The sequence below is a fragment of the Cynocephalus volans genome, chromosome 1 (genome assembly GCF_027409185.1).
Source record: "Cynocephalus volans isolate mCynVol1 chromosome 1, mCynVol1.pri, whole genome shotgun sequence".
Lineage (NCBI taxonomy): Eukaryota > Metazoa > Chordata > Mammalia > Dermoptera > Cynocephalidae > Cynocephalus > Cynocephalus volans.
The window spans coordinates 110655908-110670449 of record NC_084460.1 but is presented as its reverse complement, the minus strand read 5'-3'; the positions used below and the strand labels follow the sequence as shown (position 1 = coordinate 110670449).

The 14542-nt window shown below is 42.8% G+C and overlaps 1 protein-coding gene across 3 annotated transcripts in view; it reads left to right on the top strand.

The window, feature by feature from the left end:
- Positions 1 to 276: 276 nt before the first annotated feature.
- Positions 277 to 14542, top strand: part of MASP1 (MBL associated serine protease 1) — a 59978-nt gene continuing 45712 nt past the window's right edge. For all 3 annotated transcript variants that reach the window (XM_063100981.1, XM_063100978.1, XM_063100984.1), the window contains exon 1: positions 277 to 519. In XM_063100981.1, the coding sequence (XP_062957051.1) occupies positions 277 to 519 (243 nt within the window). The remainder of the gene's footprint in view (positions 520 to 14542) is intronic.

The following is a 14542-nucleotide window of genomic DNA, read 5'->3' as shown; positions in this document are numbered from 1 at the left end:
GTTATGTTTTCAGCAGTATAATGACAGGTTCCAACTGTAATACTTTCTGGAAAAGTTTAATTCTATTATCAAAGCTTTAAATGAGTGACACCGAAAGAAACCTTAGAAATCATCTAATTAACATCTCCCCGTGTTACAGACTGGGTAAGCAAGGCCTGGAGGGGAAAGTAATTGCAGCAGGCCAGAGGCAGAGGGATGCTGAGAACTTGGTGTCCACGTTGCTCATTTAGATTAATGTGAGGGACCTGTGACGTGAATGTAAGTAGACCCACACTCATGTCTTTCAGGTGGCTCCTTCTCTGTCATGCTCTGTGCTTCTCCCTGTTGAAGGCTTCAGCCCACACCGTGGAGCTGAATAATATGTTTGGCCAGATCCAGTCGCCTGGCTATCCAGACTCCTATCCGAGTGATTCAGAGGTGACTTGGAACATCACTGTCCCAGAGGGATTTCGGATCAAGCTCTACTTCATGCACTTCAACTTGGAATCTTCCTACCTTTGTGAATACGACTATGTGAAGGTGAGATTCCCAATGTTCCCTATCTGAGCCAGGCTCTCTGCTGGAGGTTAGAGAAGCCCAGATGAATTAGACACTGTCCTTGCCCTCTCAGGGTGGCATCTGGTGAGTGAGACACACAAGGTCACAATGTGATGAATGGAGGTCGGGGTGGTATGCTAAGTGGAAGCCGAGTGGGTAGAACTAGAAAGGACCTAGGACAAGGGAAACAGGCTGGTGGGGTATGACTCAGCCAAACACAACATTCCTTCTTTCTTTCTGTTCTCCAAACCTTTAACATTTCCACTAATCTCTGTTTCAAGGTTGACTTTAATTCAATGGGAAGAAAAGGGCAGAGACCCCAGAGTAAGCAACAGACAGAAATAGAGTCATAATTATGTCCAAAGCTGAGGCATTAGAGAGCCTTCTTCAATTTCCCAAACAATTATCAAGTGTTTGGGAAGTGTAGGGTATGCAGTAGTAGACAGCAGGAGGTGAGGCTGGAAGAGTGGGCTTGAGTGAGATCTGAAGGAATGTGAATACCATGCTGAAAGGTTTGCATTTTATTAGCAAAGGGCATGGGCAGGGAGGGGGGGTCACTGTCAGAAGTGGGTGTAAAAAATATTTGGGGGAAGAGCAGAAGAGAATTACAACACCAAAACAATATTCTCTGGAATTTAGAGAGAACCCACAAGAAATTCCATGGGTGGGAGGTTGTTATCCTTTCAAAGTGGGGATGAGTGATCCAGTTTATGAGGTTATATCTAGCTCAAAAAGATGTGGAGACCTAAGAACCTACTTTCTAAGTTCTCTCTGGCTTCCTGGAAGAGGTTCTCATCAGACAGCTCTAGAGTAGACTTTGTGTATTTTTAGTACTGTTGTAGTCACATTTTTTCACAGCCAGTAATACAACAATAGTTAACCTTGTATTCATTAGAATATTTGATCAACAGCAAAATAATGAGTTTACAAAGTGTCTTTACGCTTAAAATCTCATTTAAACTTTAAAACAATCCTATGAGACAGGAACTACTATCCAATTATACAAGCAAAGAAACAAACCTAGGAAAGTTAAGCAAATCACCCAAGGTTGTACAGCTGGTAAGTGATGGATCAAGGTCCTAAACCCATGTCTGTGACTTTGAATCTATGCTCTTTTGACTACAACAAAGAGCTCACAAGCTGTGCTCTACTGAGTCCTAGGATATGGCAAGGCTTACAAAGGCCACTAGAGAAGGGGGAGGAAGCCTGGAAAGAGAACTTTGGCCCCATACCACGCTTCAACTCATTTTATATGTAGGGTGTTGACGTTTTATACGTTGAGTCCACATGAAATATCCCATTTACAACAGGTTTCTTTGTCTAAAAACTTTCCAAAATCGGTGTTCCACAGCAGGGTTAATCTCAGCACTATTGACATTTTGAGCTGCATAATTCTTTGCTGAGGAAAGCTGTCTTGGGCATTGTACAGTTTTTGGCAGCACCCCTAGCTTCTACTGACTAGATGCCTTGAGCAGCTCCCCCTCCAGTTGTGACAACCAAAAATGTCTCCAGATGTTGCCAATATCCCGGAACCACTGCTACGTGGGGTGATGCCTCTCTTTGAATGCCCTGTGCTAGGGACGATGAGAATATTAGGATACAAAAGATCAGGTACCTTATAAAGAGAGATGAGCCTAGAAAAATAGCTATTGCACAGGATGTACAAAAGTAATGACAATACAGGTAAAAGACTGACAGGGAAAGAATGAGAAGAGGTAGAAGTGGATGCTCTAGGACACGATGTGGGTTGGTAATCTAGATTGACAAGCAATTTCTATGAATTTATTAAAAATGGAGCCAACTTCTCAGGGTCACAAAGGATCAACCAGAAGTTATTCACTGGGACCCTAAGTATTTATCATTCTACACTGAACTTTCTGACAAAAAGTTCAGTTATGCCTTCCAGGACGTAATCTAGCCTCTGCTAGAGGACAAAATTATAGTCATTAGGTTAAGCAGAGTCTCCCAGCCCATTCCCCCAATTACTGCTGGTCATAAAACCATGACATTCTCTGATATTTGGGTTGGACAGTGATCTTAACCAGAAGGAAAATGACCAAACAAACATTAGTTTCATCTAACAGTGAATTCCATAGATTTAGACAAGGCTAGATATAAACTTTTAAATTATTTTTTCCTCCACTTTCAAACATGTCAACCATCTAGAAATTTCATCAGTGAAAACACCAGCTTTTATTGGTTCCTGAGGCTCAAGACCACAGAAATTATAGACATCTTTTTCTTCAGTTTTACCAATAACTTCTCATTATTACCCCCTCCCTCTACCCCACAAATTGATTCTCAACTTCATAGTCATTGCATGATTGTTTCTCACAAGTCTGACTCTTGTTCAGACAGAAGCCAAATTAACTCATTAGTAAGACTCCTTTATCGAGATAAGAAACACACAACAGAGGAATTAACTCATTCCTTTGCCCCAAACAGATTGAGTCTTCCAGCAAGGCAGATCAAACAGCTGACATCAGCAGCATTTTGTTAGTGAAAAAAAAAGAAAAAAATGACAAGGTACTTTTCAAGGACAGCAATAGAATCTGAAGACCTTTTCTGACACTGAATTTAAAACACAGGAATATGTTTCTACCCAAAGCTCAGCCTTTCTGGCTGGATATTTTGGAAACTGATTGATGGTTCTATCCAGGGTGGTGAGACACTTCCCTGAAACCCCAAGTAGATGGACCTGGGCCCTCTGGAAGGGGCAGCATGGTCCTGGATTCTTGCCTGGGATTCAGGAAATGCCTGTTCTAGTCCCAGATCTGTCACTAACTCCTCAAATGATCTGGAATGGGCAAGAAAATTTTAAAGCATCCTGCCTCAAAATTAGACATGTGACTTCTGGGCAGAACAAAGAAGCAGTCTCCTTGAGGCATCCCAGGGCCTGAGCTGCCTACTTAAAGTGCCCTCCAGTCCTTGTGTCTGTGTCGATGCATTTTTCTAATTCCTTTGGAAGAAGAAATTAATATGGGGGTGGGGGGTGGGGGGAGACAAGATATATATCTCTACTTGTGTTTATGCAGTTGACTCTTCCAGAATGCCGTCCTGGCATTAGCATTAGCCTCCTGCAGATTCCAGTAGCCATGGGCATGAGCAGGCCTACCTCTGCAGGATGCTGCATCCTCATTGGCTGACAGCTGGTGCTCAAACAGACATGGCCTGTGCCCTTGCTCACTCATGCCCAGCAGAGTTTCCCTCCTAGAGTCGAGAACTCACAGAATGTCAGGCTGCACGGGCCCTCTGGAGGCCCATCTAGTCTCAGGTTGTTGTTGTTTTTCAAATATTTTCTCCCTATCAGACACTTTCTTCTAACAAGTCTTCGATTAGTCCCAGTATAGAAAACAGGTGGACGTGGAGCTGCTTTACTGAAGGTGGTTCTGCTTGCTCACCCTCCTGGGTTACCCTGAAGCACCCTGAGGAATTACAGCTTGAATTTTGCCACTCTGGTCAAGTTCCCATTGGACAGAAGAGGAGACTGAAGGTCAGAGTTCAGGGACAGGACAAGCACTCTACCCCTGAAATTCTAAACCCTGAAGCCTTTCACACATAACTGAAGCCCATTCACTTTTTCTAATTGCCTCCCCAACCCCAGCCCCCAGAATATGTGCTTTTTCTGGCTATAAATGGGAGAAAAGCTCTTCTCTTTCCATCTGAATAAAAGCACAAGCATGCCATGTGACCTCCAGGTAAGTCAACATCCCTCTCCAAAATTTTGTTTTTTCATCTGATCAGTAAGAGGGTGAAAAAAGATGATCCCTAAGGTCCCTTAAATTCCAGAATTCTAATCCCAATCCTCCTTGCCAGAACTTTCCAGATGACCCCACCAGACCCTCATTATCCTAGTCAGGATAATACTAGAAAATGGGACTAATACATTTATAAGATCCACTTCTCAAAGTTCCATGGCTATAAGCACTCCTATTAGAGCCTGCAGTCTGCTGGGGATGCCTTGACATGTCATTTAAATAGAACTTGTAAACATATCATGGCACCACTCTCCTTTACCCAGCAACTTTAAATACCACTGATTTCCCTTTGACAGGATAGCATTCCCTGTTTTGAGGCTTTTTTACTGTATGACTAAATTCCCCTGGCAGGCCTAGGAATGGGTTTCAAGGACCCCCCAACTCACAGGAACCCCTTCCCACCCAGCCCAACCACACAGGCTGCCCTTCCCACCCAGGCCCACGAGGGTGATGAGGATGGAACTGCTGACACTGCACATCAGTAGCTTGAAGAAGAGCAGGACCCCAAAGCTGTGGTCCGGATGCTCATTTATGAAAATTCCTCTCCAGCCTGATTTCCCGCAGTTCTTGTTCTTCAAGGCGCATGCACATCTGCACAGCAGCATCTGCTTCCTTGGAATGTGGCTGCAATGTGTGGATTCCTGCAGTGCATAAATGAGACATATGAATCACGGCGGGTTAACGCTGCAGGCTAGAGGCAAAGCACAGATGCTGGTCAGGGAGTTGGTAGGCCTGGGTTCTGTTGTCATTCTACACTAACTAACCTTGGGCAGGTGGCTATGTCTAGAAAAGACTCTGTTTCCTCCACTATCCAACACAGGGAGTTGCACCAGGTGGTCTCTTCTGGTCCACCTAGCCCTGATAGTCTGTGTATCTAAGACCTTAAAAATCATGGCCCAACTCCACGATTATTATGTTTAAAGCCCAAGGAAGGGCAATTCATTGGCCAAGGTCACACTTGGACCAGAATTTACATCTTAAGACTCTCAGTCTTTTCTTCTTTTGAGTAGATTAAACTATAGTGGCATCCCAACCTGGGAATGCTGAGGTTTTTAAGTTGTAACATAAGGCAAACATTGTCTATAATCAAACTTACTCTCAAAAATCCCTTAAATATTGTAGAGCACTATCTTTCAGATGTTTAGAAGAAAGAATGTTTTTTTCAGAAATGCAACAAGTGACAGTTCATTTGGTTGAGTGCCAGACAAAGTGGTGGACTTACACTTAGAAAGGAGCTGTATAGCTATCATTATGGAAAGAGGTATAGTCACTTAGAAACCAGAACCACCAAGGGAATAGCAGATCCACACATCTCATATTCAAGTTCACTTCATGGCATCTGTTCATTGGAAAAGGGGGCAAGAATCACCCGCATTTGGTTTTTATTCTCCCTCTTCTTCTCTTCCTCTCATTGTGTAGTCGTTCAACTGGCTGCTGTTAAATGCTCAGATAATGCAACACACTGTTCTCCCATTCACCTATATCTTTGATGTATTCAAATTTCTTCCATCCTTTCCACTGTTATCCCATTAGTTCCAATTCATATTCCTCTAACCCAATCTATTGCAATAACCTCCTAAATGTCTACCAGATGTCAATCTCTCCCCACCGAGTCTACCCTCTACATGTGTCTTCTTAAAACATTATTTTGATTATGCCATCTCAAAAATCATTCAATGGCTCCCCTTCGTCTATGTAATGGAGTCCAAGAATTCTACTGAAAACCTACCATAAGCCAGACACTATAACAAAGTCTGGGTCTGCAAAGATGAGTAGGACAGTTCCTGTCCTCAAGGAATTCACAATTTCATAGTATGTTATGAGATAAGCCCGTAATTAATAAATTAAAGCCAGACAAAGTAAAACAAGGGGTATCCAGTAGTATATAAGTTTGGGAGTGGTCATTTCCAGATGATGAGGAAAGGCTTTAGAAATAATTGATGTTTGAAATAAGTCTTGAGGGGTAAATAGGAATTCAATAGTACAGTTCCCTAAGCAGGATATCTCAGCAGAGTTACCGTAAAAAGGCATGGGGGTTGAAAAAGATGGAAATGATGCAGAACAGAGAATAATCAGGGGTTGGCATGTTTTAGGGAGATACATGAGAAAAGCCTAGAAAGATCATCTGGGGATCAACTGAGAAAATGTTTGATAAATTTGAGTTTAAGTACGTACACCCAGAGTCACAAGCAAGTGGACGACAGGTTGAATTAATTTTGTGGATGTATTTTGTTGATCAGTCTGGTATTGGCTCATACTGTGTTTTGAAAAAGAAAAAAAGAATTAAAGTCAACATAAAATTTCTTATATCAAACAAAAATTCACATTTCCAAATTTTCTTAAAAAATTAGAAAATCTGGCAATTCTGGCAGCTTCCTGCATACCAATAGTCAGCCAGCACCAGATGGCAGTGCCCCTGTGGGAGAGGTCCTCACCATTCCCTGTAGTTCCCCCTATGCTAAAGCTTTCCAGCATCTTGATAGCACCATGGCTTTTCTTACAGTACAGAAACTGAACCTTTTTCCCCTTGTGTCCCTATCAAAAGTAGAAAAGATGAAAGTTTCTGAGAAGAGCACATATTCAGGAAAAACAGGTGAAAAATTTCATTGTAGAGTGAAGAATATTCCTCTGTGTTTATTATGCAAAGTGTATTTCTGTTTAAAAAACTTAAAGTACCCTGTTTCTTTCATTTATGTTTTCTGCCTGGCATCTTTTGGCAGTTGAGTCTAGGACCTCCAATTAGAAGCTGTGAATTGTTGGGGGGAAAGAGGGTGTGGGGAGGTGACACAGTCAGGGATAAGCCTGAGGAAGGTTACTATGGAACTACATATAAGGGAAATTCAGCACAGGCAAAGCCAAAAGAAACTGGAACCATTGAATGAGGCCATCTAGCTGGCTGTACTGAATATACTGATATGGAGCCCACAGGCCTCTAGGAGGGCTATGGAGGCCCAGGTAGAGAAACGCAGAGGTAGACTCCACAGGAACCAGCTGTACATGGGAGAGGTGGAAAGAGGAATCAGAGGTTTCAAGCCCAAGTATGACAACAAAGTGGCTACTTTCCCCCAAAATGGAGATCAAGAACATGCAGAGGACGAACAGATTTAGAAAGATATAGAATGTGTTGAAGTGCATTGAGTTTGGAATACAGTTGGAAATCCTGGTCTAAATTTTGAGACAGGACTTAAAGAGTGATAAGGGTAGGTATGGAAAGAGACTGTGGTAGAGAGACAGTGAACATATTGAGGATTAAATTGTTTCTGCCACTATCAGAATAAGACACCTTGGCCAAGCTTCTACATCTCCCTCAGCATTGGTTTTGCCTTCAGGTAAAAAAAAAAAAAAAGAAAAAAGAAAAAGAAATCATAATGGATACAATATCTTCCTCACAGTTTGTGGTAGAGTTTAAACGGTATGATGGTTGTGAGTGGAATTAGCACTGCAAAAGGCAGTTGTGCTCAGTGGTTGGGAGCTCAGGCTTTGGGGCCAGCTAGACCCAGGGTCAGGTTCTGCCTCCACCTCTTACTGGAGCAGTTGCTTAACCTCACTAAGGTTCCCTTCTCCATCAGTCAAATGGGGACAAGATGATGATACTTATCTCATGGGCTTTTTGTGAATGCCAAATGAGGTAAATCTTTAATGACATATATCTAATACACATGTAATTTGCTCATAAATACTATTTTAGTGGTAATGATGACGATGGTACGATTTATCAATTGTCTATCAGGTGTCACCAAATGCTCAGTAAACATCAGTTTTCTCATCTGCTCTGACTCTACCACTAACTAGCTGTATCTGACCCTGTTCATGCCACTCAGTTTTTTCTGGTGATTTATGGAAAAGTGCTTTGAAAGGACTATTCAAATGCAGGAGGTCTTTTGTTTTTCCTGTGTGTTTACATTGTGCAAACACAAATTTTATGGCAGGTTTTAATCTGTTACCTTATTTGATTATCTTGGAATAGGAAGAGCAGGGATTATTATATCTAATTTATAGAAAAGGAAACTGAGGCATAAGTGAATTTGTCCAAGTCTTTAAGTGAAAAGCCAGGTCTCAGCCCCTGGTCTTCTTATTCCCAAGTCATGGTTCTGTCTTTCGACAGGCTCTTCTCAGAACAGGTTCTATTCTGGAAAGGATCGTGCATTATTTCAAAGACAACACTGTGCAAGTCAGGGCAATTTAGCAAAATTTGTTAAAGTGAAAGAAGCTTCAGGGTCCTTAAGTTATCTAGACTATGTTTAAAAACCTTCCTTTATTCTGACTTTGAGAGGAAAAATGTTTTACAAGAATAATAGGAAGTGGAGTCTAAGCTACAAAGGATGGAAATGTGCTGTTTGTGGTGAGTAAGTTCTAATGGTGAGCTCAAGGTCATTCCCACTAAACTGTCATCCCCATGAGCTCAGCGCCTGTGTCTGTGTTTTCTCCAGTAGAAAACACAGTCCTAGGGCAGAACAGGAAATGGCACATGTCTCCTGGCAGTGAGCATAAAGGAAAGGGCTCCATCCTGGAAATCAGCCACAGACTCCCGCTGAGACCTCAGGCAAGTCACCTGTCCATTCTGGGCCCGTTTCCTTATCTCCCTACTAGAGAACTGTATAGGTGGCCTCTCCAAGCACTTCTGGTTCTAAAGGGCTATGACTCTCAGTCCAATGCCCCTTTCCCCAGGCCACAATGGCCTGAATCCTGCTGTATAATCAAGAGATAAGTTCTTCCCAAGGAGGACTCTTCTGAACCCCAGGTTCCAAATTTCTGTGCAGTGCTCTGTGTTTACTTAGAACATGCCCTCGACCTTCAGGCTGCCCTGACCTCACCTACTGCAGCAGCTCTGCTAATTCTCTGGGAGTGAACAGGAGGCCTTGGCCTCAAAAGGAAATGAGGAATGGATAATGTTTTCATGAATTTCAATTGTAGTCCTCAGCGGGATTCTTCCACTCCAGAGACACCTGGCCTCAAAGACCAATTCTAGCTGATTCAGAAGAGTCAGGAAGTGAAAATGAGCTTCAAAAAAGTGTGACAAAAGCTCATATTAAGCAGGAAGTGTAAACGGCACAGGCTCTGGGGTGGTGGAAAACAGAAGGCAGCTCCCAGTGCTAGGGCAGAGAATGCAGGTTAAGTGTGGGTGCGTGAGATGAGGTGCACATCTGTGTGCTTGTGTGTGGCCACTCTTGCAAACACCTTGGTAAAAAGCAGAGCTTGAATTTGCTTTGGTGTGCTTGTAGAGGGAAAAGGTAGACAAGAAGAGATATTCATTTATTTAACAAATATTCACTGAGTGTCTGTGATTTACTAGCGCTTAGGGTATAGCAGTAATTAGAACAGATGGAAATCCCTACATGGTGCTTCCATTGCAATGGGGTGAACAGACAAAAAACACTAAACATAATCCATATGTAAATTACATAGTGAGTAATAAGTTGATAGGCAAAGATATGGATAGAGTAGGATAAAGGAGATCTGCATGAGTTGAGATGAGGGCTATGTTTTAAATATGATGGTCAGCCTGGGCCTCATTGAGAGGGTGGCATTTGTGCAAAGACTCGAAGATAAGGAACTTGGCCATGTAGTTTTCTGGGGGAAAAGCATTCGAACCAGAGTAAATATTAGTGCAAAGGCCCTCAGTGCCTGGTGTGTTTGAAGAACAACCAGGACAGCAGTGTGACTAGAGGGCTGGGAACGAGAAATGAAGACTGAGAGGTCCCGGTGGGGAGCAGGGAGGAGGTTGGGACATGGAGTTCCTGCTAAATGCTGCCAGGCAATGGCAGACTTCATGAGCTGCATTCACACCCAGTGTCTCATTTGACCTCCTGATGCTTAGAGGACAGTATTACTGACAGCAGTGTTGTGCTCTTGTAAATGATTAACAACTAGATTGGGTGGGGTAGGGGTGGGAGGTGGGGGGAAGAGATATGCAATGGCACATTATGTGTCATTGGGATATCAGCCATTAATAACCTCAAGAGCATGGGTAATAGAACAGTGCTAATTAGGAAGTAATGAGTTTTCATACAATTTGTTTCAAATATAAAGTATTTAACTGTATATTTATGAAACAATTTTTAGCGATGGCTGTGTTTAACAACAGGGTAGCAAAATCCTGAAAAGTTGACAATTGGTTCTTATAAGTTGGTATGAGCTGCTGGGTCCAGCACATCACTGCCTGGAGAAGCCAAAGTGATGCATGACACAGGAGTGGCAGAGCTGTGACCGGAACCTAGGACGTTTGGTCCCTATTCCAGCTCTGTTGAAGGATTTCTGGGCAAAGCTTTTAGGATGTACATTTAGCCTGGGGTGGGGCAGAGTCCTGGGCAGTGGCAGATGGACACACGAGCTCACACATTTCTGGAAACTCTGCCGCCGGAGACCCTGGCTGAAGGCAGGTCCCTTGGGTCAGCTCAGCACGAGTCTAATCACTGCTTTCACCCCAATCCCGACTGTGACATACCTTGAGCCGGGCAGCCTCACTGCAGAAGAACACAACAATGCTTTGTTTTGTCCTCTCCTCCAGCTATTTTTCTGTACTGAACTGTTTGGGGCCCTGCCTCTGAGTTGCTGAAGGGATTTGCATGTGAATGTGCCGGGTTCTGAGTCCCAGAAGGGGTGTGGTAGGGAGTCTGAGCCATTCGCGACCAAAGAGAGTGTAAATCCCCCTGGCTCTCCTTCCCAGCCACAATTCCCAGACTCCTCCCGCCTGCCCACCCCCAGCCCTGCGCCGCTGAGATGTGGGCACTGCCGCTTTCCCACCTGCGGGATGCCCACTTCCCAGGCTCTCGGCAGGCCCCTCCCTGCCAGCTCTTTCTTCTCCCCCTGCTCATGCTGCCCTTTCCTGACCAGACCCTCCCCCAAAATGGGCAATCCTTTCTGGCAGCTGTGGGATCCTTGGACTCCTAGGACCTGCCCGCTGTTTCTCAGGCCCCCACGTTCTTTGTGCATCTATCATTTGCACAAACACAATACCTTCTTAGGGGCTCACCCAGCTCTGTTAGGAGGTTTTCACTCTGATTAACAAATAACAAATAAGAACACTGTCCTGGGAAGAGCAGTACACCTGCGCCCTGGTCCTGGCTCTGCCATTGACTGCTATGTAACTTTGAACTAGTCTCTGTTTCTTCACCTAAGGAAACAATGGTATAGACTTCAGGTCCTTTAAATATCCTTTCCAGTTCTGACCTTCTATAGCAGTCTGATTCCAATTACTGAAATAGACCAAGAAGACAGGACATCTGGATTTTGTCCCAGGGCAGCTATTCCTAGGCCATGTGACCTTGGCGAAGTCTTGTCATCTCTCTGGGCTCAGAATTATAGTGTCTGCTTGATGTGATTCATTACACAGTTGCCATTAGGAGCAAATGAAATAGAGAAGGTGAAAATGCCCTGTCAACTGGAAAGTTCTACATAGAGGGAAGAATTATTATTATCATTATTATTATTTTTCTCAATATCCAAATGACTTGGGCCAGGACTAATGCATCAACTTCCAGCACCTCTCATCTGAGGTCAGTTTGAGTCTTAGATTTGCCAGCTATGTTATTTTTACTTACATGTTTTCAAGAGTGTCTGGGCTGGCCAGTTAACTCAATTGGTTAGAGCTTGTTGCTGATAACACCAAGGTCCAGGGTTCAATCTCTGTCCAGGCCAGCAACCAAAAAAAAGAAAGAAAGAAAGAAAGAAAAAAAGAGTTTCTGAAATGCAGCACACACATACAAATATGTATCAAGTGCCTCCTCTTTTTCTAGGCCCAGGTTTTTTTCTGGTGTCTGACACCTTTAACTTGCTTCTATCCACAAATTCTAAATGAAATTTGAGGCCACCTCAAATTTCAAGATTAGGCTATTAACAACTGGCCCAGCCACTGGAAGTGATGGATTTCAGTGGCGGTGAGCTCAGGAGTACAGAGCTCTCACCTGTGGGCAGGAGTCCTGGGCCCAGGGCTGTCACTGAATCATTGGCCTACATTCACACATCTAGAAAATCCTTTGATGGCCCAGAAAGTAGAGAGATTCCTGGACCTGATGTTGTCCTCCTGTGGACAGAGCCCTTAGAGATCCCTTACATTACTCTGGTCTTTTCTCATAAAATGAGGGTAATATTTCTCCATGTTGCCCACCCCCCAGGATTGTTGGGAGGCTCTCTAAAGTACAAAGAGCCAAACACCTACAAAGCAGACTGCCAAATGAGGAGATTGGGTGGAGTGGTGTCCCTAAGCTCTCCTCCAGCTCTGTCAGCCTGGTTTTGGGGTCCTAGTAAAAGGAGAAGCCAGTGCTGATTGCTTCAGTAACATTAGGCATGAAGGAGTGAAATCTAGAAAACAGATGGCATCGAAGGGAAAATTTCAGTCTCTTAATGCTTCTTCAAACACATGAAGTTACCCTTGCCCCACCCATTTGAGTCCCAGGAAAGTATCCTCTCAGTCGACTGAACCTCAGAGTCTTGTGATTCTCACTGCTTTACTGAGTGCTGACTATGTTCCAGCCATAGAAAGGGCTTTACATGTATTAATTCATGGCATCTTTACAACAGTCCTGGAATATAGATACTATTATTTTCACCACTTTACGTATATGAAAACTTATATACAGAATATATTCATTTCCTAGGGTTTCTGTAAGAAATTACCACAAACCAGGTGGCTTAAAACAGTAGGAATTTATTCTCACAGTTCCGGAGGCTAGAAGTGTGATCAAGGTGTCAGCAGGACCACGCCCATCCTCTCAAGGCTCTAGGGGAGAACACTTCTCTGCCTCTTCTGGCTTTCTGGTGGTTGTAGGCAATCCTTGGAGTTCCTTGGCTTGTAGAAGAATAACTCCAGTTTCTGCCTCTGTCTTCACATGGCCTTCCTCCCTCTGTGTGTGTCTCTGTGTCCAAATTTCCCTCTTCTTATAAGGACACCAGTCATTGGATCAGGGTCCACTTTAACCCAGTATGGTCATCTTAACATGATTACATCTGAAAAGATCTATTTCCATATAAGGTCACATTGAGAGATACCAGGGTATATTTGCAGGGGGACATAATTCATCCTACAACACAGAATTTAAGTAATTCTCTCAACATCTATAATTGGTGAAGATCATGTGCAGCCCATATAAAAATGAGGCCACACATGATCCATTCTTGGTAAGGGGTTGCATCCTAAGAAACAGAAAACTTAAAAAATTGAAAGCAATTCACAGTTTGAGAAACCAAAAAAGAATAGAGATGTTCTTATTGTCAACTTTCTTAAACATCCAATATCTATCTGTCTTCTCTCTCTCTCTCTCTCTCTCTCTCTCTGTCTCTCTCTCTCTCTCTCTCTCTCTCTCACACACACACACACACACACACACTTTCTCTCTCTCCCCTCCCTCTCCTGTCCATCTCCCCGCATCCATCCACTTACCCATTCACTCACTCCCTCTTGGACCTCACAATAAAAGCTGTCCCCTGATATGAGACCCTCCCTGCCATAAACTGCCATATATGAATTTTAGTTATTCTGAGTTTGTTTTTATTTTATCAGAATTTTATTTTTTTACTTTATTGTTTATAAAGTAAAGATTTTCATCTCTTTTTCAACTCTGTTGGGACCCAAGCAGTAGGAAAAAATGAGAGGAGGTGGCAGATTGATGAGAAGTTCCCACACCATGTCCTATGAGAAAGGAAAGACGCAGATGGTATAAGAATGGGAAACTTCCAGGCTGTTGCAGTTGCCCCTCCTGTGTGCACTTTTGTCCATTGACCTAAACTGACCCATTTTATACCACTAGGTAAAAGCTAGAGGGAGGCAGTTTTAGGCCCAGGTTTCTTTTTAAATATAAAAGAAGAGAAAAAAGAAAAATTTTCTATAGTTCCACTGCCATTCTTAACAGTTTGCTCTTATTTTTTCTACTTCTTATTTTCAATGCATACTTTCAACATAGGTATAATTATACCATATACACAATTTTCTTGATTTTTCACTTAATGTCACCTAAGAATATTTCCAGATTATTGTAAATTCTCCATTAATATGATAATTAACAGCTGCCTAATTTTTACTTAGTTAATGCTAATTTGACTATTCCTCTAGAATTGGATATTTACATTGTTCCTCATGTTCTATTATTGCACAACTGCCATAAACATATTTGTTTATAAAAGCTTTTTCCACATTTGGAATATTTTCCCCTGGTTTACATTCCCAGATAAAAAACAAGGGATAACTTACTAAGTCAAGGATAATCCAAGATGGCCTTATCTATCTCAGAAGATATTGAGTTTCTCATCTC